General features: G+C 46.5%; 1 protein-coding gene across 3 annotated transcripts in view; it reads right to left on the bottom strand.

Annotated features, from left to right (window-relative positions):
* LOC106577822 (sushi, von Willebrand factor type A, EGF and pentraxin domain-containing protein 1) overlaps window positions 1-22,762 on the bottom strand; it is a 192,705-nt gene that overhangs the window by 40,179 nt on the left and 129,764 nt on the right. For all 3 annotated transcript variants that reach the window (XM_045701416.1, XM_045701415.1, XM_045701417.1), the window contains 16 exons: window positions 20,832-20,945; window positions 18,878-19,079; window positions 18,449-18,606; window positions 16,727-16,925; window positions 16,375-16,550; window positions 16,009-16,133; window positions 12,477-12,600; window positions 12,159-12,329; window positions 11,683-11,856; window positions 11,399-11,518; window positions 10,221-10,397; window positions 2,947-3,031; window positions 2,236-2,427; window positions 1,075-1,242; window positions 619-817; window positions 28-501 (listed from right to left, as the gene is read on the bottom strand). In XM_045701416.1, coding sequence (XP_045557372.1) covers window positions 28-501; window positions 619-817; window positions 1,075-1,242; window positions 2,236-2,427; window positions 2,947-3,031; window positions 10,221-10,397; window positions 11,399-11,518; window positions 11,683-11,856; window positions 12,159-12,329; window positions 12,477-12,600; window positions 16,009-16,133; window positions 16,375-16,550; window positions 16,727-16,925; window positions 18,449-18,606; window positions 18,878-19,079; window positions 20,832-20,945 — 2,858 coding nt within the window. The remainder of the gene's footprint in view (window positions 1-27; window positions 502-618; window positions 818-1,074; window positions 1,243-2,235; window positions 2,428-2,946; window positions 3,032-10,220; window positions 10,398-11,398; window positions 11,519-11,682; window positions 11,857-12,158; window positions 12,330-12,476; window positions 12,601-16,008; window positions 16,134-16,374; window positions 16,551-16,726; window positions 16,926-18,448; window positions 18,607-18,877; window positions 19,080-20,831; window positions 20,946-22,762) is intronic.

Below are 22,762 nucleotides of genomic sequence, written 5' to 3'. Positions count from 1 at the left end.
ATGAATTTGAGCAGAAGAACAACATACCTGGATGAATCCATTCTCGAGTGACGGGGGGGGTGGGCAGGAGACAGGCTGGCAGACAGGCAGGACCCCACCCCACTTTCCATTGGCCTCACATGTCCTCCTCTTCTCCCCTTGGATCAGGAAACCCTTATCACAGCTATACGCCACCATCGCTCCAAAACTATAGTTGGTCCCACTCACATACCCCCTCTCGATGCCCTCCGGTTTGGAGCACCGCACCGGCACGCAACCCACTTCGTATGTCGAGGGCGTCCATTCCCCTCCCATCATGCATTTCAATTTGGCAGTCGTGTTGAGGATGAAGCCCTCTTCGCATTTGTAGTTGAGCTCTGTGTTGCTGGCGTACTTGGGTTTGTTGACTGAGTCCAAGATGGCATGGGGCAGGTCAGGCGGACGCTGGCAGAAGGTGGCGATGCAACGAGGGGCCTCCTGGCCTTTGGGGGGCGCCCATAATCCCTGGGCGTTGCAGACCACCTTTAAATCAAATCAAACTTTATTTAACTTTGCATTTAGAATCGCAACACACTTTACTTAAAAACAACAAGATGAAAGACATTTTAAAAATGAAGGGCAATAAAATAGATGAATAACCTTGGAGTTGTTGCCAGCGGTGTAGCCATCCGTACAGAAGTAGTTGGCCGTGTCGCCAAACAGCTGGTGGCCGGCGACAGCGAGGGCGTGGTCTATGGAAGGGGGAGGGCCACAGGAGCGGGGGACACACTGAGCGGAAGTGGGACTCCATTGGCCAGTTGACAGGCACTCTCTGGTCTCTGGTCCAATCAGAGTGTAGCTGTGGGGACACCGAGCCAATCAATGAAGATCAGGGCAGGAAGTAATACATCTAAACAATGTAACAAAAAGTAAACATACACAATCATATATATACCATTACTACTGTAGTATAACTACATAAACTACTACTAAACTATAATGCTAACACTGAGGTAGTCTTGTTCAGCCATGTCTCTTACAAATGCGTGGCAAGGCCTCAATTGAGTTAACAGGCTGATAACGTTCAACTAATGAAACATGGTTGACAGTATTTACCCTTCTTTGCAGACGTAGTGCACCTTGTTGCCCAGGGTGTAGTCGTCCCCCATGGTCACTGAGTCCCGGAGGGCGGGGGGGTCTCCACAGTGGACACTGGCGCAGAGAGGGGCAGGGCTGCTCCACTCTCCTGACGCCTCACATACCACCTCCTCAGAGCCCTGCAGTCTTAAAGGCCCAAAGAAGTAGTTTTTATATCAATATCAAATCCTTTTTGGATAACAATTATTACCTTACTCTAATCGACTGTCCGTTAAAACAGGCAAATTGTTTGTTTTTTGCAACAACAACAAAAAATACAAGCAAGAATTTTGCTAGAAATTTACCACATGGTGATGTCACCATGGAAAGCCGAATCTCCCGCCCATGCAAACCTGCTGATTAGAAAGTGCTGTGTAGATTATAATTTCAACCAGCAACTATCAGGAAATAGCACTGATCACATTTTTTCACACTTTTACAGTGTTAGTTTTGTTAGCTGTTGTACAATATGATACAAAACATAGGAAAAAATATTATTTTGACTGCACTGGGCCTTTAACACACGAATGCCTTTTGCACACACACTGTGTAATACTCCTTACACTCACAACACTTTTAAAGGGTAAGGGAAACACTAGGCTTTAGAACGCCAGCTAACTGTAACTATAAATTGCCATATTGCCATTGTCGCGCCACTGGTAGGCAATTTAAGATGGCGCTGACCATAGGTCAAATAAACATTGTTCAAGATCAAAATATTTCAAATAGAGATGTTTCTATGTTACATGCACATGTTTAGTATTGTGGATTGAATACATGTTGTTGCTTAGCTTTACATTCCCCTTTAAGCAGTATGAAACAACAGCCAATTATTACTATCATATATTACTAGCTACCACTTTCAAAGTCACTGCATCCAGGCAGGCGCTTCAATGTATAGATTAATGAACGTCTTATTATTTTAGATGTAAATGGATCTTGTCCTTTTGTGAACCCCAGAAACGACCTATACGACCTGGGACTGCTGGTCTAGAATCAGTTTTGACCTTTTAGAGCATAACTAATATGATTATATGGACAGTTGGGGGGGACCTGATCCTAGATCAGCACTCCAACACTGAGATACTATGTGGATATAAGAACAGAAATGATAAACCAGGACAGACATTCCATCCTAACCTGTATCCCTCTGCACAGCCGTAGATCACTGTAGACAGGTAGGTTTTCCCTTTGAGGGTGAAATCTGCGTTGTCTACGTGTGGAGGTTCCCCGCAGGTGACTGGCTGACAGACAGGGGGCGCACTGCTCCACTTCAGATTGGCCTGACACTGGATCTCATAGGGGTCACCTGGGATGAATCCCTTAACGCAGCTGGAGTGGAGGAAAGGGAAATACTGTACGTACATTCATCATGGGGGAACATGGGAGATGTGGCAATATAAATCGAGGTTTAATTTCAACAACTATCTATCAGCTTAACTCCCATTATATTTACTTCCTGTAATATACTGTATATTATACACTAGACAGCCCTCAAACTCAACTCTGGACCTTGAAGCCAGTTCCACTGCGTTTTTTCATTGTTCCCTCTAATCAGGAACTGATTTAGACCTGGGACACCAGGTGTGTGCAATTAATTATCAGTTAGAACAGAAAACCAGCAGGCTCCGGACCTCGTAGGGTAAGAGTTGAGTACCCCTGCTATACGATATCTCAATTGGAAAGAGAAAATAGAGGAAAAGCTATTTTATCTCAATTAACTATTAATGCAACAGCATTATCTCAATGCAACAGCATTATCTCAATGCAACAGCAAATTCATATTGTTGTTGTGTCTAAATGGTCTACTTTGTCAGCGTGACACTTGTTGTAAATGGTTGACGGTGGTACCTGAAAGTCACCTTGCTTCCAAACGTGAAGTTGGTGCCCTTCATCACAGCATTCTCTGGGACAGAGGGCCTTCCACAGGAGAGGGCTGGAGATCAACACAATACCATGTAGGGCTGATCAGTTCTAGTAAACTCCTTCCAGAAGGTTCTTAGCCTCGTTTGATTAAGTGATCTTAATTAAGCGATCTTAAGTGATCTTAATCAAAGATTATGGATATACTGACAAGATACATGTCTCTCCGTCCTAACAATGGGTCTCTCCGTCCTAACAATGGGAGTCGTTGTCCATATACGGACATGTATCTTGTCAGTATATGCATACTATTTATTAAGATCACGTAATTGGTCAATTGCGCACAAGGTCTAACCAAAATGTTACTTCCTCTTTTAACCCAACCCCTCCACACATCGTTTTTTTGGGGAGAGGCGCAGGGGGTTGCCACACTGTGTGCCCCTTGAGCAAGTGCCTTGCTCAAGGGCACACTGGCAGGCAATGGCATCTAGGATTTGACAGCAGCATCCCTCTGGTTGCCAGCTTACTTCCTGCCAGATTTTTCTTTCTTATGAAAGCCTTGCAGGGGAACCTAGCCTGAGTGCCAGTCTGTTTGTGCTATCATGCATGGTTTGACATGACAAGAGGTTGGCATGATAGCACAAACCCAGGCTAGGGGAACCAGCTCAGTAAGGCACAAGCCTGAGCTTGCCTGGTCTCCCCACACACAGACATAGATAGGGCGGGCAGGTAGCCTAGCGGTTAGAGAGGCGAGCCAGCAACCGGAGGGTTGCCAATTCGAATCCTGGGTCCGACGGGAAAAATCTGGAAGGAAGTAAGCTGGCAACCAGAGGGATGCTGCTGTCAAATCCTAGATGCCATTGCCTGCCATTGAGCAAGGCACTTAACCCCCCACAACAGCTCCCCGGGCACACATGTCAAGGCTCAATGTAACAAGATGTAGAAAAAAATTTACTTTATTCAATTCAAACAGAAACATTGTACATTTTGAAAATCCATTAAGTGATTCGAAATAACTAAAAGATACATTTCAGAGTTCCCACTCATTCCTGCGCTTGGTCATCTTATTCGATCATAAAGAAACAACAGTTACATTCTTTCTGGCAAGACATCATGTGTTATCTCAATCAAAACACAGTGTACTCTGTATCATAAAACATATTATTTTGTGTGGACTAGGGTTAGATCAAGAGCCAGTGTGGACAAGGGTTAGATCAAGAGCCAGTGTGGACAAGGGTTAGATCAAGAGCCAGTGTGGACTAGGGTTAGATCAAGAGCCAGTGTGGACTAGGGTTAGATCAAGAGCCAGTGTGGACAAGGGTTAGATCAAGAGCAAGTGTGGACCAGATCAAGAGCCAGTGTGGAATAGGGTTAGATACAGAGCCAGTGTGGGTTAGGGTTAGATCTAGAGCATGTGTGGGTTAGGGTTAGATCCACAGCCAGTGTGGGTTAGGGTTAGATCCACAGCCAGTGTGGGTTAGGGTTAGACCCACAGCCAGTGTGAGTAAGGGATAGATCCACAGCCAGTGTGGGTAAGGGATAGATCCAGAGCCAGTGTGGGTAAGGGATAGATCCACAGCCAGTGTGGGTTAGGGTCAGATCCAGAGCCAGTGTGGGTAAGGGATAGATCCACAGCCAGTGTGGGTTAGGGTCAGATCCAGAACCAGTGTGGGTTAGGGTTAGATCCAGAACCAGTGTGGGTTAGGGTTCGATCCAGAACCAGTGTGGGTAAGGGTTAGATACAGAGCCAGTGTGGGTAAGGGTCAGATCCACAGCCAGTGTGGGTTAGGGTCAGATCCACAGCCAGTGTGGGTTAGGGTTAGATCCACAGCCAGTGTGGGTAAGGGATAGATCCAGAACCAGTGTGGGTAAGGGTTAGAAACAGAGCCAGTGTGAGTTAGGGTCAGATCCAGAGCCAGTGTGAGTAAGGGATAGATCCAGAGCCAGTGTGGGTTAGGGTTAGATCCACAGCCAGTGTGGGTTAGGGTCAGATCCAGAGCCAGTGTGGGTTAGGGTCAAATCAAATCAAATCAAATGTATTTATATAGCCCTTCTTAGATCAGCTGATATCTCAAAGTGCTGTACAGAAACCCAGCCTAAAACCCCAAACAGCAAGCAATGCAGGTGTAGAAGCACGGTGGCTAGGAAAAACTCCCTAGAAAGGCCAAAACCTAGGAAGAAACCTAGAGAGGAACCAGGCTATGAGGGGTGGCCAGTCCTCTTCTGGCTGTGCCGGGTGGAGATTATAACAGAACATGGCCTAGATGTTCAAATGTTCATAAATGACCAGCATTGTCAAATAATAATAATCATAGTAGTTGTTGAAGTGCAACAGATCCACAGCCAGTGTGGGTTAGTGTTAGATCCACAGCCAGTGTGAGTAAGGGTTAGATCAAGAGCCAGTGTGGGTAAGGGATAGATCCACAGCCAGTGTAGGTTAGCGTTAGATCCACAGCCAGTGTGAGTTAGGATTAGATCCAGAGCCAGTGTGGGTAAGGGATAGATCCAGAGCCAATGTGGGTTAGCATTAGATCCACAGCCAGTGTGAGTTAGGGTTAGATCCAGAACCAGTGTGGGTAAGGGATAGATCCAGAACCAGTGTGGGTAAGGGATAGATCCACAGCCAGTGTGGGTAAGGGATAGATACACAGCCAGTGTGGGTAAGGGATAGATCCACAGCCAGTGTGGGTTAGGGTTATATCCACAGCCAGTGTGGGTAAGGGATAGATCCACAGCCAGTGTGGGTTAGTGTTAGATCCACAGCCAGTGTGGGTTAAGAATAGATCCAGAACCAGTGTGAGTAAGGGATAGATCCACAGCCAGTGTGGGTAAGGGATAGATCCACAGCCACTGTGGGTCCGGGTTAGATCCACAGCCAGCGTGGGTAAGGGATAGATCCAGAACCAGTGCGGGTAAGGGATAGATCCACAGCCAGTGTGGGTTAGAGTTAGATCCACAGCCAGTGTGAGATAGGGTTAGATCCAGAACCAGTGTGGGTAAGGGATAGATCCACAGCCACTGTGGGTAAGGGATAGATCCAGAGCCAGTGTGGGTAAGGGATAGATCCACAGCCAGTGTGGGTTAGGGTTAGATCCACAGCCAGTGTGAGTTAGGGTTAGATCCAGAGCCAGTGTTGGTAAGGGGTAGATCCAGATCCAGTGTGGGAAAGGGATAGATCCACAGCCAGAGTGAGTAAGGGATAGATCAAGAGCCAGTGTGGGTAAGGGATAGATCCAGAGCCAATGTGGGTAAGGGATAGATCCAGAGCCAGTGTGGGTAAGGGATAGATCCCCAGCCAGCGTGGGTAAGGGATAGATCCAGAGCCAGTGTGGGTAAGGGATAGATCCAGAGCCAGTGTGGGTTAGGGTCAGATCCAGGGCCATTGTGGGTAAGGGATAGATCCACAGCCAGTGTGGGTTAGGGTTAGATCCACAGCCAGTGTGGGTTAGGGTTAGATCCACAGCCAGTGTGGGTTAGGGTTAAATCCACAGCCAGTGTGGGTAAGGGATAGATCCACAGCCAGTGTGGGTTAGTGTTAGATCCACAGCCAGTGTGGGTTAAGAATAGATCCAGAACCAGTGTGGTTAAGGGATAGATCCACAGCCAGTGTGGGTAAGGGATAGATCCACAGCCAGTGTGGGTTAGGGTTAAATCCACAGCCAGTGTGGGTAAGGGATAGATCCACAGCCAGTGTGGGTTAGGGTTAGATCCACAGCCAGTGTGAGATAGGGTTAGATCCAGAACCAGTGTGGGTAAGGGATAGATCCACAGCCACTGTGGGTAAGGGATAGATCTAGAGCCAGTGTGGGTAAGGGATAGATCCACAGCCAGTGTGGGTTAGGGTTAGATCCACAGCCAGTGTGAGTTAGGGTTAGATCCAGAGCCAGTGTGGGTAAGGGATAGATCCACAGCCAGTGTGGGTTATGGTTAGATCCACAGCCAGTGTGAGTTAGGGTTAGATCCACAGCCAGTGTGGGTAAGGGATAGATCTACAGCCAGTGTGGGTTAGGGTTAGAGCCACAGCCAGTGTGAGTTAGGGTTAGATCAAGAGCCAGTGTGGGTAAGGGATAGATCCAGAACGAGTGTGGGTAAGGGATAGATCCACAGCCAGTGTGGGTAAGGGATAGATCCACAGCCAGTGTGCGTAAGGGATAGATCCACAGCCAGTGTGAGTTAGGGTTAGATCCAGAACCAGTGTGGGTAAGGGATAGATCCAGAACCAGTGTGGGTAAGGGTTAGCTCCACAGCCAGTGTGGGTAAGGGATAGATCCACAGCCAGTGTGGGTAAGGGATAGATCCACAGCCAAAGTGGGTTAGGGTTAGATCCACAGCCAGTGTGGGTAAGGGATAGATCCACAGCCAGTGTGGGTTCGTTTTAGATCCACAGCCAGTGTGGGTTAAGAATAGATCCAGAACCAGTGTGGTTAAGGGATAGATCCACAGCCAGTGTGGGTAAGGGATAGATCCACAGCCAGTGTGGGTCCGGGTTAGATCCACAGCCAGTGTGGGTAAGGGATACATCCAGAACCAGTGTGGGTAAGGGATAGATCCACAGCCAGTGTGGGTTAGAGTTAGATCCACAGCCAGTGTGAGATAGGGTTAGATCCAGAACCAGTGTGGGTAAGGGATAGATCCACAGCCATTGTGGGTAAGGGATAGATCCAGAGCCAGTGTGGGTAAGGGATAGATCCACAGCCAGTGTGGGTTAGGGTTAGATCCACAGCCAGTGTGAGTTACGGTTAGATCCAGAGCCAGTGTGGGTAAGGGGTAGATCCAGATCCAGTGTGGGTAAGGGATAGATCCACAGCCAGTGTGGGTAAGGGATAGATCCAGAGCCAGTGTGGTTAAGGGATAGATCCACAGCCAGTGTGGGTTATGGTTAGATCCACAGCCTGTGTGAGTTAGGGTTAGATCCACAGCCAGTGTGGTTAAGGGATAGATCCACAGCCAGTGTGGGTTAGGGTTAGAGCCACAGCCAGTGTGAGTTAGGGTTAGATCAAGAGCCAGTGTGGGTAAGGGATAGATCCAGAACGAGTGTGGGTAAGGGATAGATCCAGAGCCAGTGTGCGTAAGGGATAGATCCACAGCCAGTGTGGGTTAGTGTTAGATCCACAGCCAGTGTGGGTTAAGGATAGATCCAGAACCAGTGTGGGTAAGGGATAGATCCACAGCCAGTGTGGGTTCGGGTTAGATCCACAGCCAGTGTGGGTAAGGGAAAGATTCAGAACAAGTGTGGGTAAGGGATAGATCCACAGCCAGTGTGGTTAAGGGTTAGATTCACAGCCAGTGTGGGTAAGGGATAGATCCACAGCCAGTGTGGGTTAGGGTTAGATCCACAGCCAGTGTGGGTTATGGTTAGATCCAGAGCCAGTGTGGGTAAAGGGTAGATCCAGATCCAGTGTGGGTAAGGGATAGATCCACAGCCAGTGTGGGTAAGGGATAGATCCAGAACCAGTGTGGGTAAGGGATAGATGCACAGCCAGTGTGGGTTAGGGTTAGATCCACAGCCAGTGTGAATTAGGGTTAGATCCAGAACCGGTGTGGGTAAGGAATAGATCCACAGCCAGAGTGAGTAAAGGGTGAATCCAGAGCCAGTGTGGGTAAGGGATAGATCCACAGCCAGTGTGGGTTAGGGTTAGATCCAGAACCAGTGTGGGTTAGGGTTAGATCCAGAACCAGTGTGGGTAAGGGATAGATCCAGAGCCAGTGTCGGTTAGGGTTACATCCAGAACCAGTGTGGGTAAGGGATAGATACAAAGCCCGTGTGGGTTCGGGTTAGATCCAGAACCAGTGTGGGTAAGGGATAGATCCAGAGCCTGTGTGGGTTAGGGTTAGATCCAGAACCAGTGTGGGTAAGGGATAGATCCAGAGCTTGTGTGGGTTAGGGTTACATCCAGAACCAGTGTGGGTAAGGGATAGATCCAGAGCTTGTGTGGGTTAGGGTTAGATCCAGTGGCCAGCGGCCCGGTCCAGAGGCCTTTCAGCCGGCCCTGCCAACGGTGCAATAGAAAGATTCTGTTTCAACAGTTCAGGGTAGACAAAGAGCCAGCTGCACAGAACATAATCACCCATTACACACACACACACACACACACACACACACACACACACACACACACACACACACACACACACACACACACACACACACACACACACACACACACACACACACACGCTGAGGGAGTCAAGGCCGAGGGAATCAATTTATAACATTTTTGACATGCGTTTTTCTGGATTTTTTTGTTGTTATTCTGTCTCTCACTGTTCAAATAAACCTACCATTAAATTATAGACTGATCATTTCTTTGTCAGTGGGCAAACGTACAAAATCAGCAGGGGATCAAATACTTTTTTCCCTCACTGTATATGCCAGTTGATTTTGAGAAAGAGAGAGACATAGAGAGAGAGAAAGAGAGAGAGAGAAAGAGAGAGAGAGACAGAGCGAGAGAGAGAGAGAGTAGGAGTGTTCAGGATAAAAACAAACAGTTAGCATTTGTTGCTCGTTACCCAACATCAAGCCTCCATTATAACCGCTTTGACTGAAGGCTTTGGTTAGGAAGATCTGAGAGCTATGAAGGCTTGATGGGCATAATCAGGATAATTGTGTTATTTATACAGTTGTCTAAGAACCTCATGGATAAGAGGGTAGTGCCCTGTACTAGATTACTCAAATGCAGATGGACTGTCATGAAACTGGGTATTTCTGGAAACATTAACATATCGTACATAACAATGCTGGAACTCTACTGATAGTGACAACAAAGCATTATGTGATAACAAGATTCTTTTTGAGATGATATAGAAACCCAAACAGAACACTTGAGTAGGGCATGCCATATATTATTATTATTATATCTTTATCTTTATTTAATTTCAGTTAAGAACAAATTCTTATTTTCAATGACAGCCTAGGAACAGTGCCTTGTTCAGGAGCAGAACGACAGATTTGTACCTTGTCAGCTCAGGGATTCGAACTTGCAACTTTTCCAATTACTAGTCCAATGCTCTAACCACTAGGCTACCCTGCCACCCCAATTACATTTAATAATATTATTAGTATTATGAATATATCATTATTGTTATTATGCTTACATCATGATTATCATTATTATGATTATATTATTATGATTATATCATGACTTTCCTTATCATTATTATTATTATGATAATAATGATTATTATTATGATTATATCATGATTATCATTATCATTATTACTACAACATATATTACATATAACCATGTTGATGTCCTCTATACCTCTGCAGTATGGGAAAACACCATTCCAGCTTCCTGTCTCCAGGCATTGGACGTGAGGTGAACCAATCAGCTCGTAGCCTTCCTCGCAGGTGAACACGACCTCACTTCCCATGAGGAAGTTAATACCGTCCTTATAGCCGAACTCTGGAGCCCCCGGGTTCTCACACTTCACTGGTTCTAGATTGATAACAGAAATACAGAGAAAAAAGGTTTGATACTGTAACTACTGCACCTTGAAGTGCCAGCAGATATGAATGGATTAAAACATTTGGCAGAGGTGAACTGTACATTTACATTTAAGTCATTTAGCAGACGCTCTTATCCAGAGCGACTTACAAATTGGTGCATTCACCATATGATATCCAGTGGAACAACCACTTTACAATAGTGCATCTAAATCTTTTAAGGGGGGGGGTTAGAAGGATTACTTTATCCTATCCTAGGTATTCCTTAAAGAGGTGGGGTTTCAGGTGTCTCCGGAAGGTGGTGATTGACTCCGCTGTCCTGGCGTCGTGAGGGAGCTTGTTCCACCATTGGGGTGCCAGAGCAGTGAAAAGTTTTGACTGGGCTGAGCGGGAACTGTGCTTCCTCAGAGGTAGGGAGGCGAGCAGGCCAGAGGTGGATGAACGCAGTGCCCTTGTTTGGGTGTAGGGCCTGATCAGAGCCTGAAGGTACGGAGGTGCCGTTCCCCTCACAGCTCCGTAGGCAAGCACCATGGTCTTGTAGCGGATGCGAGCTTCAACTGGAAGCCAGTGGAGAGAGCGGAGGAGCGGGGTGACGTGAGAGAACTTGGGAAGGTTGAATACCAGACGGGCTGCGGCGTTCTGGATGAGTTGTAGGGGTTTAATGGCACAGGCAGGGAGCCCAGCCAACAGCAAGTTGCAGTGATCCAGACGGGAGATGACAAGTGCCTGGATTAGGACCTGCGCCGCTTCCTGTGTGAGGCAGGGTCGTACTCTGCGAACTGTAGATGTTTGATGATGATGAAGCAATAAGGCACGAGAGGCATTGCGATACAGTACTGTAGCTAAGAGGTTTTGAAACTTGTCCTATAACTAGGAAGAATGTAATTGTTGGGGAAATGTGATTTTCCTGACCACATGAACTGACCGGGGGAAAAGGTTTGGCTCAGGTGGTATGGTCCAGGCCTAGAGTATGTTACAGTATGTGTGTGTTACCTGTGCAGTTCTTCCCGTCTCCGCTGTAGGGGTGGATACAGGTGCAGGTGTAGGAGCCGTCTGTGTTCTGACAGCTGGAGTGTTCATCACAGTCTGAGCCCAGTGCACACTCATCAACATCTGTATGGACACACGCATGTCGTTATACTCTGCGCTGTTTGAAAACATTGTATTCATGGACATACACTCTAAATACGGTAGATATACATGAATTGTATGATGCAAATAGTGTAAGTACCGTTTATGCCATTTATATTCATCCACTGTGTCAGTTTCAGTCTTACCCAGGCAGGCGGGCGGGTTGCCTCCCCAATTCCCACTGTTGGTACAGAGGACCTTGGCGTCCCCCAGCAGGTAGAACCCAGGGTTACACTGGTACACCACAGAGCTGCCTGCATGGTAGTCGGCACCCTGGAACAGACCATGCTCCAGGGGCCAAGGAGAACCACACTTCACTCCTATACACAGGTTACAATGTAAATGTCTGGTTATAAATGGAGAAAGTATTACCTCATCTGATACTCCTATAGATAGACAGTACACAGGCTATGCTTATGGATTTAACCTCTGTTTTGTGTGTGTGTGTGTGTGTGTGTGTGTGTGTGTGTGTGTGTGTGTGTGTGTGTGTGTGTGTGTGTGTGTGTGTGTGTGTGTGTGTGTGTGTGTGTGTGTGTGTGTGTGTGTCTGTCTCTATGTTTATACGTGGATGTGTGTGTGTACAGTGTAAGTGTCTGTGCATGTGTAACTAATGGTCCCTCACGTTCACAGCGGGGCAGAGCGTGGCTCCACTCTCCCTTGTTGTGACACTGCAGCAGCGGCTCCCCCACCAGGTAGAAGCCGGGAGCACAGGACAGCTGCGTCTGAGACCCGGGACTGACTGCTGGACTGGACGCACGCAGGTGAGGCACTGCATTCTCTAGCTGGGGGCAGTCTGACAAACACAAATGTCATGAAGTAGGAGAATGGAGTGGGTTAATGTTTTCCTACACACTGATTTAAAATCTGTTTTATGCCCCCTCCGCCTATGGTTAAGGTTAGGACTTGGCCAGTGTAAGCTGATCCTATATTTGTCCCTCACCAGCACAGAAGATGCAGTTGGGGTTAGTCTTCACTCTCCCCACCACCCCATTGAGGAAGTCAGGCCAGGCCAGGACGTTGCCTCTGATGTTTTTCCCTGGGCAGGTGCTGGCTAGAATCTTGATCTACGGAGAAATATGGAGGTTACTTCATGGGACAGAGGTACAGAAAATTATTGGTGATTCACACACATACAGTTGAAGTCGGAGGTTTACATACACCTTAGCCAAATACATTTAAACTCAGTTTTTCACAATTCCTGACATTTAATCCTAGTAAAAATTCCCTGTCATAGGTCAGTTAGGATCACCACTTTATTTTAAGAATGTGAAATGTCAGAATAATAGTAGAGAGAATGATTTATTTCAGCTTTTATTTCTTTCATCACATTCCCAGTGGGTCAGAAGTTTACATACACTCAATTAGCATTTGGTAGCATTGCCTTTAAATTGTTTAACTTGGGTCAAACGTTTCAGGTAGCCTTCCACAAGCTTCCCACAATAAGTTGGGTGAATTTTGGCCCATTCCTCCTGACAGAGCTGGTGTAACTGAGTCAGGTTTGTAGGCCTCCTTGCTCGCACACACTTTTTCAGTTCTGCCCACAAATTTTCTGTAGGATTGAGGTCAGGGCTTTGTGATGGCCCCTCCAATACCTTGACTTTGTTGTCCTTAAGCCATTTTGCCACAACTTTGGAAGTATGCTTGGGGTCATTGTCCAATTGGAAGACCCATTTGCGACCAAGCTTTAACTTCCTGACTGATGTCTTGAGATGTTGCTCAATATATCCACAACATTTTCCCATCATCATGATGCCATCTATTTTTTGAAGTGCACCAGTCCCTCCTGCAGCAAAGCACCCCCATAACATGATGCTGCCACCCCCGTGCTTCGCGGTTGGGATGGTGTTCTTCGGCTTGCAAGCCTCCCCCTTTTTCCTCCAAACATAACGATGGTCATTATGGCCAAACAGTTCTATTTTTGTTTCATCAGACCAGAGGACATTTCTCCAAAAAGTACGATCTTGGTCCCCATGTGCAGTTGCATATTGTCTGGCTTTTTTAAGATGGTTTTGGAGCAGTGGCTTCTTCCTTGCCGAGCGGCCTTTCAGGTTATGTCGACATAGGACTCATTTTACTGTGGATATAGCTACTTTTGTACCTGTTTCCACCAGCATCTTCACTGTACATTTTTTGCCACAGAAGTATCCACACATGCTAGTTCAGGGGTCTCCAACAGGTCGATAGCGAGCTACCAGTAGCTTACATCCCGCCATGAGTTTTTGCCAAACAAATTTGAACGTATATGTATTTGTCACATATTCCACCGCATCTGGATCCCATCTGGACAAGAGGAATACCTATGTAAGAATGCTGCTCATTGACCACAGCTCAGCTTTCAACACCATAGTACCCTCCAAGCTCATCATCAAGCTGGAGGCCCTGGGTCTCAACCCCGCCCTGTGCAATTGGGTCCCAGACTTTCTGACGGGCAACCCTCAGGTGGTGAACATAGGAAACAACATCTCCACTTCGCTGACCCTCAACACTGGGGCCCCACAAGGGTGCGTGCTCAGCCCCCTCCTGTACTCCCTGTTTACCCACGACTGCATGGTCATGCATGCCACCAACTCAATGATCAAGTTTACAGACGACACAACAATAGTGGGCTTGATTACCAACAACGACGACATTTTACATTTACATTTTAGTCATTTAGCAGACGCTCTTATCCAGAGCGACTTACAGTAGTGAATGCATACATTTCATACAATTTCATACATTTTTTTTGCTGGCCCCCCGTGGGAATCGAACCCACAACCCTGGCGTTGCAAACACCATGCTCTACCAACTGAGCTACAGGGAAGGCTAGACGAGACAGCCTACAGGGAAGAGGTGAGGGAACTCGGAGTGTGGTGTCAGGAAAACAACCTCTCACTCAATGTCAACAAAACAAAAGAGATGATCGTGGACTTCAGGAAACAGCAGAGGGAGCACCATCGCTCATCCATATATTTATATGTACATATTCTCATTCACCCATTTAGATTTGTGTGTATTAGGTAGTTGTTGGGGAATTGTTAGATTACTTGTTAGATATTACTACACTGTCGGAACTAGAAGCAAAAGCATTCTGCTACACTCGCATTAACATCTGCTAACCATGTGTATGTGACCAATAAAATTTGATTGGATGTGATTTTGACTGTCATAAACAAATCTTACAAGTATCAGACACTGCAAGCTCCAAGCTTCTATCTGACCAATACAACACTGACATGATCCCACCCCTGGTTAGCCACTATTGGATTAAAAAGCCAAACCTAACACAATATCTGCCAATTTATTTCCAGCAATATTGCCCCTGTCTGTGTGGTTTACCATTGTCTATCACTCTGTGTGAAGCCAGTTGATGTGATAACCCTCTTGTGGGTTGACAGAAATACTTTCCTGAAAACCTTCTCAATTAAATGTTAACCAAAGTAGGCTTACCTGGCAGAAACATGTCATCAGTAAGTATATCATTTGTATCTATTATTTGTTCTTTTCAAACTTTGCCATGAAAAGAGCAGCAGCAGTACAGAACCATCATAAGACCCGCAGCTTAAAGGTCCAGACGTGCAACTAAAGGGGAATTACACACAAAAATATTTGGGGGGTTTGTTTTCTTCCGGACCTAAAAAAAACATCTTCTGATGTGATGTATCCCTTTCCTGCTGTCAAATGACCTAGTGGCCTCATTGGTGGAATGTTATTAATATGCAAAAAATCTGGTGTTTCTATATTTCAGTCTTCTGTGATGTATATAAAGTGTAATATTGGGATGCAAAGTCAAAATGGAATACATTTCAGCTCTATATCTGACATGGTACAGATGTCCTCTTTTTTTAAGCCCATAACCATGTGTGTGAAGGGAATACTTTTGTTTCAAAGAAAATTTGTTTAAGACTACCAAGAAACACTCTGTGTGACCCTGATTTATCCCACTGCAGTAAAAGGTTAAGCATTGACATGGACTCAGAACATTCCGTTTTGTTCTTTCTCTATGAACAATTTTAAGAGTGAAAAATAAATCTGAGAACATAATTTGGGAAAATATATACCAGGTATATTGACAGAAAACATAGTGCACTACTTTCTCTTGTACACCAAGGACCTGGGGAAGAGTTGCAGGGGAGAAGAGGAGAGGAGAATGTGCCTATTTAAAACCTAGAAGAAAATCAGTAGCTTGTGACGTTTAATTTTTAAAAAGTAGCTCTCATGCTAGAAAAGTTGGAGAGCCAGTTGCTAGTTCATATACTGTAGTTATGTAGCCTGGACAACAGTATCTTTCTGCTTGAGACAACTCTTTTGTGTGTCAAGCATGATTATCATGACAATGAAAAACAAGTTCTATAACAGAAACAGATCTGGTAACCAAGCTTGAAGTTGTATTCAGATAGTGACACACCAGCTACGGTTCTCGTCTGTGAGTGTGTGTTTCAGGTTATAAAGCAGTAGGACAGTCTGAATGTGTGTGTGTCAGTGTGATTTACTTGTTGTGGATCCAGAACTCTGTCCCAGATGTGGAGCTGGCTGAGGGACCCCACGAAGGACTCCACGGGGTTAAAACCCTCGCCCCTCTGGTCCTGGTCCTGGCCCAGCACCAATGCCCCTCCACCTGCAGGACAGGGTCAAGGTTCAGAGGTTAACCACTAGTCTTTGAGTTCTATGAAATCTGCCTAAAAGATGTCAAAACCTCATTGCTATTACTTTATTAAGACCCGCAAAATAGCATCGTTCTACTTTTTGATACGCCACACTTTGCCACACTTAGATACTATTAAGCAGCAGACTATGAGGACTCAATGAGGTACTAAGATGATACAGTAGAATGAGCTTGGCTGAGGATAGCACAACACCTGGGATGGTGCTGCCCACTGACAGGCCTTTCCCTCCGTCTGAGGGGTTTCCGTTGATGTAGACCCTCCAGTCACCGTCCCAGCTTCGCCATGACACCCCAATGTGGTGCCACTGACCCGTGTTAACCGCCGGGCAATCTGTGATCCGCTCCTTACCATTGATGTATAGGACCCACCTGGGAAGGGGGAGGAGGGGGGGAAAGAGAGAGAGAGAGAATGAGAGAGAGCATTTTGTGTGGACTAGAATAACAACTAGTTCCAATTACAGAAGTAAACAAATATCCGTCCTAGTCACTCTCCCTAGTCGCGCATGAAAATGTATGTTCCCCTGCATGTGTGTGTCAGTACTGACCCGTTGTAGTCTATGAGCAGGAAGGCGTTGTCACTTTCCTCCACGGCGTAGGAGACCGGCGTGCCGTAGTTGGTGGTGTCTGATGACCTCATCCAGAACGTACACGTGATCTCCGTCAGCGCCGGCATCACCCCGTCCATCATTACATAACCATGGATCCCCGACACCTCGAAATCCAGGTTGAATGAGGTCGACATCTCTGAAGGGAAGAAAATGTTTAGGCCGGAAATGAGTGAAAAAACATTACAATTATTCTGAAAAAGTTTTAGGTGTAAATAGGAAGAGCAGTTTTCCAGGTCATTGAGGTTAGAAGGAGAAAAAGTGTTTTGGGCCAGAAATTATGTGTGTATGAAAATAGATTTTTAGGTAAAGGAGCAGTTGCTGATTCATATTAAATAGATATTGATCCAGGAAAAATGACCAGACCAGTCCATTAGGCTGTGAAATCAAACTTTAAGAAAGCAATTTCCTTCGATTAGACAACCAGACGTTCGGCACCAATGCCTCCAATGAGTAGTGAAACCTCACATTTACTTTTCTTCTGCTTGAGCTCCCGACAAAGGATCCTTTCTGTTGAATCATTTCGGTAAGAAAAATAAACCACTCCTGGTTGAGCAACAGACTCGTTGGTTCGAGCAATAGCTTTTTATTTATTTCTACTTATTATTTTAATTACTTCAATTTGTACCAACATTTATACACTAATCCCCCTCTCTCTACCCCTCCTCCACTCATCCCCCTCTCTCTACTGCTCCTCCCCCTCTCTCTAGTCCTCCTCCACTCATCCCCCTCTCTCTACCCCTCCTCCACTCATCCCCCTCTCTCTACTCCTCCTCCACTCATCCCCCTCTCTCTACCCCTCCTCCACTCATCCCCCTCTCTCTACTCCTCCTCCACTCATCCCCCTCTCTCTACCCCTCCTCCACTCACTCCCCTCTCTCTACCCCTCCTCCACTCATCCCCCTCTCTCTACCCCTCCTCCACTCATCCCCCTCTCTCTACCCCTCCTCCACTCATCCCCCTCTCTCTACCCCTCCTCCACTCATCCCCCTCTCTCTACCCCTCCTCCACTCATCCCCCTCTCTCTACTCCTCCTCCACTCATCCCCCTCTCTCTACCCCTCCTCCACTCATCCCCCTCTCTCTACACCTCCTCCACTCATCCCCCTCTCTCTACTCCTCCTCTACTCATCCCCCTCTCTCTACCCCTCCTCCACTCATCCCCCTCTCTCTACCCCTCCTCCACTCATCCCCCTCTCTCTACTCCTCCTCTACTCATCCCCATCTCTCTCTAACCCCTCCTCCACTCATCCCCCTCTCTCTACTCCTCCTCTACTCATCCCCCTCTCTCTACCCCTCCTCCACTCATCCCCCCTCTCTACTCCTCCTCCACTCATCCCCCTCTCTCTACTCCTCCTCCGCTCATCCCCCCTCTCTCTACTCCTCCTCCACTCATCCCCCTCTCTCTACCCCTCCTCCACTCATCCCCCTCTCTCTACCCCTCCTCCGCTCATCCCCCCTCTCTAGTCCTCCTCAACTCATCCCCCTCTCTCTACCCCTCCTCCACTCATCCCCCTCTCTCTACCCCTCCTCCACTCATCCCCCTCTCTCTACTCCTCCTCCACTCATCCCCCTCTCTCTACTCCTCCTCCACTCATCCCCCTCTCTCTACCCCTCCTCCACTCATCCCCCTCTCTCTACTCCTCCTCCATGGCGTCTATACCTGTCTCACACCTGCTTCCGTTGAACCCGGGAGGGCAGCGGCAGGTGTAGGAGCCCGGTCCGTCTATACAGGTGGCCCCGTTGATACAGAGGTTAGCCTGACACTCATCAACATCCACCTGGCACAGCCTGCCGCGGAAGCCCTCCACACACTGACACCTGGATACAGAGAGAGAAGACTGTCATATATACCTGTTCAGTGCACTTCATACACAATCATATTCTTTTAAGCCTTACAAATCTGGAATAACTGACTGAAGTCCCACCCATATTTCACTAAAATCTCAAGTTTGAAAACAATTCAATACATATTTTCCACATAAATAAAACATAAATATGTAAAAGATGATATATAATACAAAATAAATAGATAAAAGTACACCACTGCTTGGCTGGTTGACAGCGGTCGAATGTTGTTCCTTCTTGTTACCTGAAGTTGTTGACCGCGTCCTGACATGTCCCTCCATTCAGACAGGGGGCGCTGTTACACTCATCCACGTTGACCTCACAGCTGTAACCAGAGTAGCCCGGGAGGCAGGTGCAGGAGTAACCCCCCATCAGGTCGTCACACACACCCCCGTTCAGACACGGACTGGACAGACACTCATCTATCTCCAGCTCACAACGAGAACCTATAAGACAGAAAGGAAAAAGATCAGACTTATTTATTTGTTTATTTCTCAGGGACCATGCACAACATGCCATTGCATCGTGAATGTATGACACATTAGAGTGTCTAGTTTGAGAAACAGACGCCTCACAAGTCCTCAACTGGTGGGTTCATTAAATAGTACACGCAAAACACCAGTCTCAACGCCAACAGTGAAGAGGCGACTCCGGGATGCAGGCCTTCTAGGCAGAGTTGCAAAGAAAAAGCCATATCTCAGACTGGCCAATAAAAAGAAAAGATTAAGATGGGCAAAAGAACACAGACACTGGACAGAGGAACTCTGCCTAGAAGGCCAGCATCCTGGAGTCGTCTCTTCACTGTTGGCGTTGAGACTGGTGTTTTGCGGGTACTATTTAATGAAGCAGCCAGTTGAGGACTTGTGAGGTGTATGCCTCCCACTCCTCTTTCTATTCTGGTTAGAGCCCGTTTGCCCTGTTCTGTGAAGGGAGTAGTACACAGCGTTGTACTAGACTTTCAGTTTCTTGGCAATTTCTCGCATGAAATAGCCTTAATTTCTCATAACAAGAATAGACTGACGAGTTTCAGAAGAAAGGTCTTTGTTTCTGGCTATTTTGAGCCTGTAATCGAACCCACAAATGCTGATGCTCCAGATACTCAACTAGTCTAAAGAAGGCCAGTTTTATTGCTTCTTTAATCAGAACAACAGTTTTCAGCAGTGCTAACATAATTGCAAAAAAGGTTTTCTAATGATCAATTAGCCTTTTAAAATGATCAACTTGGATTAGCTAACACAACGTGCCATTGGAACACAGGAGTGATGGTTGCTGATAATGGGCCTCTGTACGCCTATATAGATATTCCATTAAAAATCACCCATTTCCAGAAACAATAGTCATTTACAACATTAACAATGTCTACACTGGATTTCGGATAAATTTGATGTTATTTTAACAGACAAAAAATGTGATTTTCCTTCAAAAACAAGGACATTTCTAAATGACCCCAAACTTTTGAACGGTAGTGTATATATATATATAGAGAGAGATATAGATATAGATATACAAATATCTAATAATCGAAATATACAACAATAGACAATATAATGATAACGTTACATCAGAATTTAAATGTCCCTTGGTCCTACAGTATGTGACATCTAAGAGTCAGAATGTCTTAATGTTCACATGACTGGTTTGCCTATAAGCTACATATAACAAAAGGTACGGCACTCTCTCACACTGGTTGGCAGGGTGTTCAATAATCCAGCTGTCTGGACAAATTTGGTGGAACTAAACTGAGTGGAGCAGTCCCCTCTGGTTGAAGCTGTTGTCGTATTGTTGATCATAAGGCAAAATATAATGTTTTTGATCATAACGCCTTATTGCGTGAGTACTGGAAAACTCAATTAATTGCATTGCTGGCATTGAATGTTTGCTGTATAAATTAAAGCATTTTTTTGTGGATGTTGCATAAAAATAAAAATAAAATCTTTAGCAATACAATATTTTTATTTGGCATATTATGATAATTATAGGTTTGAATAAATAATTTGCCATGTGATCATTTTACAAATTTTTCCTTCTGCAGTAGTTGCATAAAAGGTGGCATTGTGATTATTACAAATGCAAGGTTTAATTTAAGTGTTTAAGGAGCAGCCTCTGCAGTATATTCATGCAATGTTCATGCAATTATGAATACAGGTAACTGAAGTGCCCAAGGAGTCTGGTAGGGAGGCGAGGCAGAGTGATCCCACCTGTGAAGCCGTCAGCACAGCTGCAGGTGTACTGGTTGACCTCGTCCACACACACTCCCTCGTTCAGACAGGGGAAGGAGCTACACTCATTCACCTCTGCCTCACACAGAGAACCTGGGACAGGACAGAGCACCAGCAGTCAGTCACATATACACACGTCTGCCATCAAATAGTACTAAATGCAGCCTTGTTGCCAGACAAAGGTGTTGGCAAAGCAGAAACAGATTCCAGCACCCAGGTTACTGGATGTCTGACAAATCCTCAAAGAAGATGTGTCTGTGTGGAAGACAGTAGACAGTCATGAGGTGGAGGACAGTGGACAGTCATGACATGGAGGACAGTGGACAGTATTAACTTGGGGGACAGTGGACAGTCATGACTTGGAGGACAGCCATTATGTGGAGGACAGTGGACAGTCATGACATGGAGTACAGCGGACAGTCATGACTTGGAGGACAGTGGACAGTCATGACTTGGAGGACAGTGGACAGTCATAAGGTGGAGGACAGTGGACAGTCATGACATGGAGGACAGTGGACAGTATTGACTTGGAGGACAGTGGACAGTATTGACTTGGAGGACAGTGAACAGTCATGACTTGGAGGACAGTCATTATGTGGAGGACAGTGGACAGTCATGACTTGGAGGACAGTTGACAGTCATGACTTGGAGGACAGTGGACAGTCATTATGTGGAGGACAGTGGACAGTCATGACATGGAGGACAGTGGACAGTCATGACATGGAGGACAGTGGACAGTCTTGACGTGGAGGACAGTGGACAGTCATGACTTGGAGGACAGTGGACAGTCATGACGTGGAGGACAGTGGACAGTCATTATGTGGAGGACAGTGGACAGTCATGACATGGAGGACAGTGGACAGTCATTATGTGGAGGACAGTGGACAGTCATGACGTGGAGGACAGTGGACAGTCATTATGTGGAGGACAGTGGACAGTCATGATGTGGAGGACAGTGGACAGTCATTATGTGGAGGACAGTGGACAGTCATTATGTGGAGGACAGTGGACAGTCATGACATGGAGGACAGTGGACAGTATTGACTTGGAGGACAGTGGACAGTATTGACTTGGAGGACAGTGAACAGTCATGACGTGGAGGACAGTCATTATGTGGAGGACAGTGGACAGTCATGACTTGGAGGACAGTGGACAGTCATGACTTGGAGGACAGTGGACAGTCATTATGTGGAGGACAGTGGACAGTCATGACATGGAGGACAGTGGACAGTCATGACATGGAGGACAGTGGACAGTCATGACGTGGAGGACAGTGGACAGTCATGACGTGGAGGACAGTGGACAGTCATGACATGGAGGACAGTGGACAGTCATTATGTGGAGGACAGTGGACAGTCTTGCCGTGGAGGAGAGTGGACAGTCATGACATGGAGGACAGTGGACAGTCATGACATGGAGGACAGTGGACAGTCATGACATGGAGGACAGTGGACACTCATTATGTGGAGGACAGTGGACAGTCATGACGTGGAGGACAGTGGACAGTCATGACTTGGAGGACAGTGGACAGTCATGACATGGAGGACAGTGGACAGTCATGACATGGAGGACATTGGACAGTCATGACATGGAGGACAGTGGACACTCATTATGTGGAGGACAGTGGACAGTCATGACGTGGAGGACAGTGGACAGTCATGACGTGGAGGACAGTGGACAGTCATGACGTGGAGGACAGTGGACAGTCATGACGTGGAGGACAGTGGACAGTCATGACGTGGAGGACAGTGGACAGTCATGACATGGAGGACAGTGGACAGTCATGACATGGAGGACAGTGGACACTCATTATGTGGAGGACAGTGGACAGTCATGACGTGGAGGACAGTGGACAGTCATGACGTGGAGGACAGTGGACAGTCATTATGTGGAGGACAGTGGACAGTCAT

Source organism: Salmo salar, chromosome ssa18, assembly GCF_905237065.1.
Source record: "Salmo salar chromosome ssa18, Ssal_v3.1, whole genome shotgun sequence".
NCBI lineage: Eukaryota > Metazoa > Chordata > Actinopteri > Salmoniformes > Salmonidae > Salmo > Salmo salar.
This window is presented reverse-complemented; position numbering and strand designations above follow the sequence as displayed.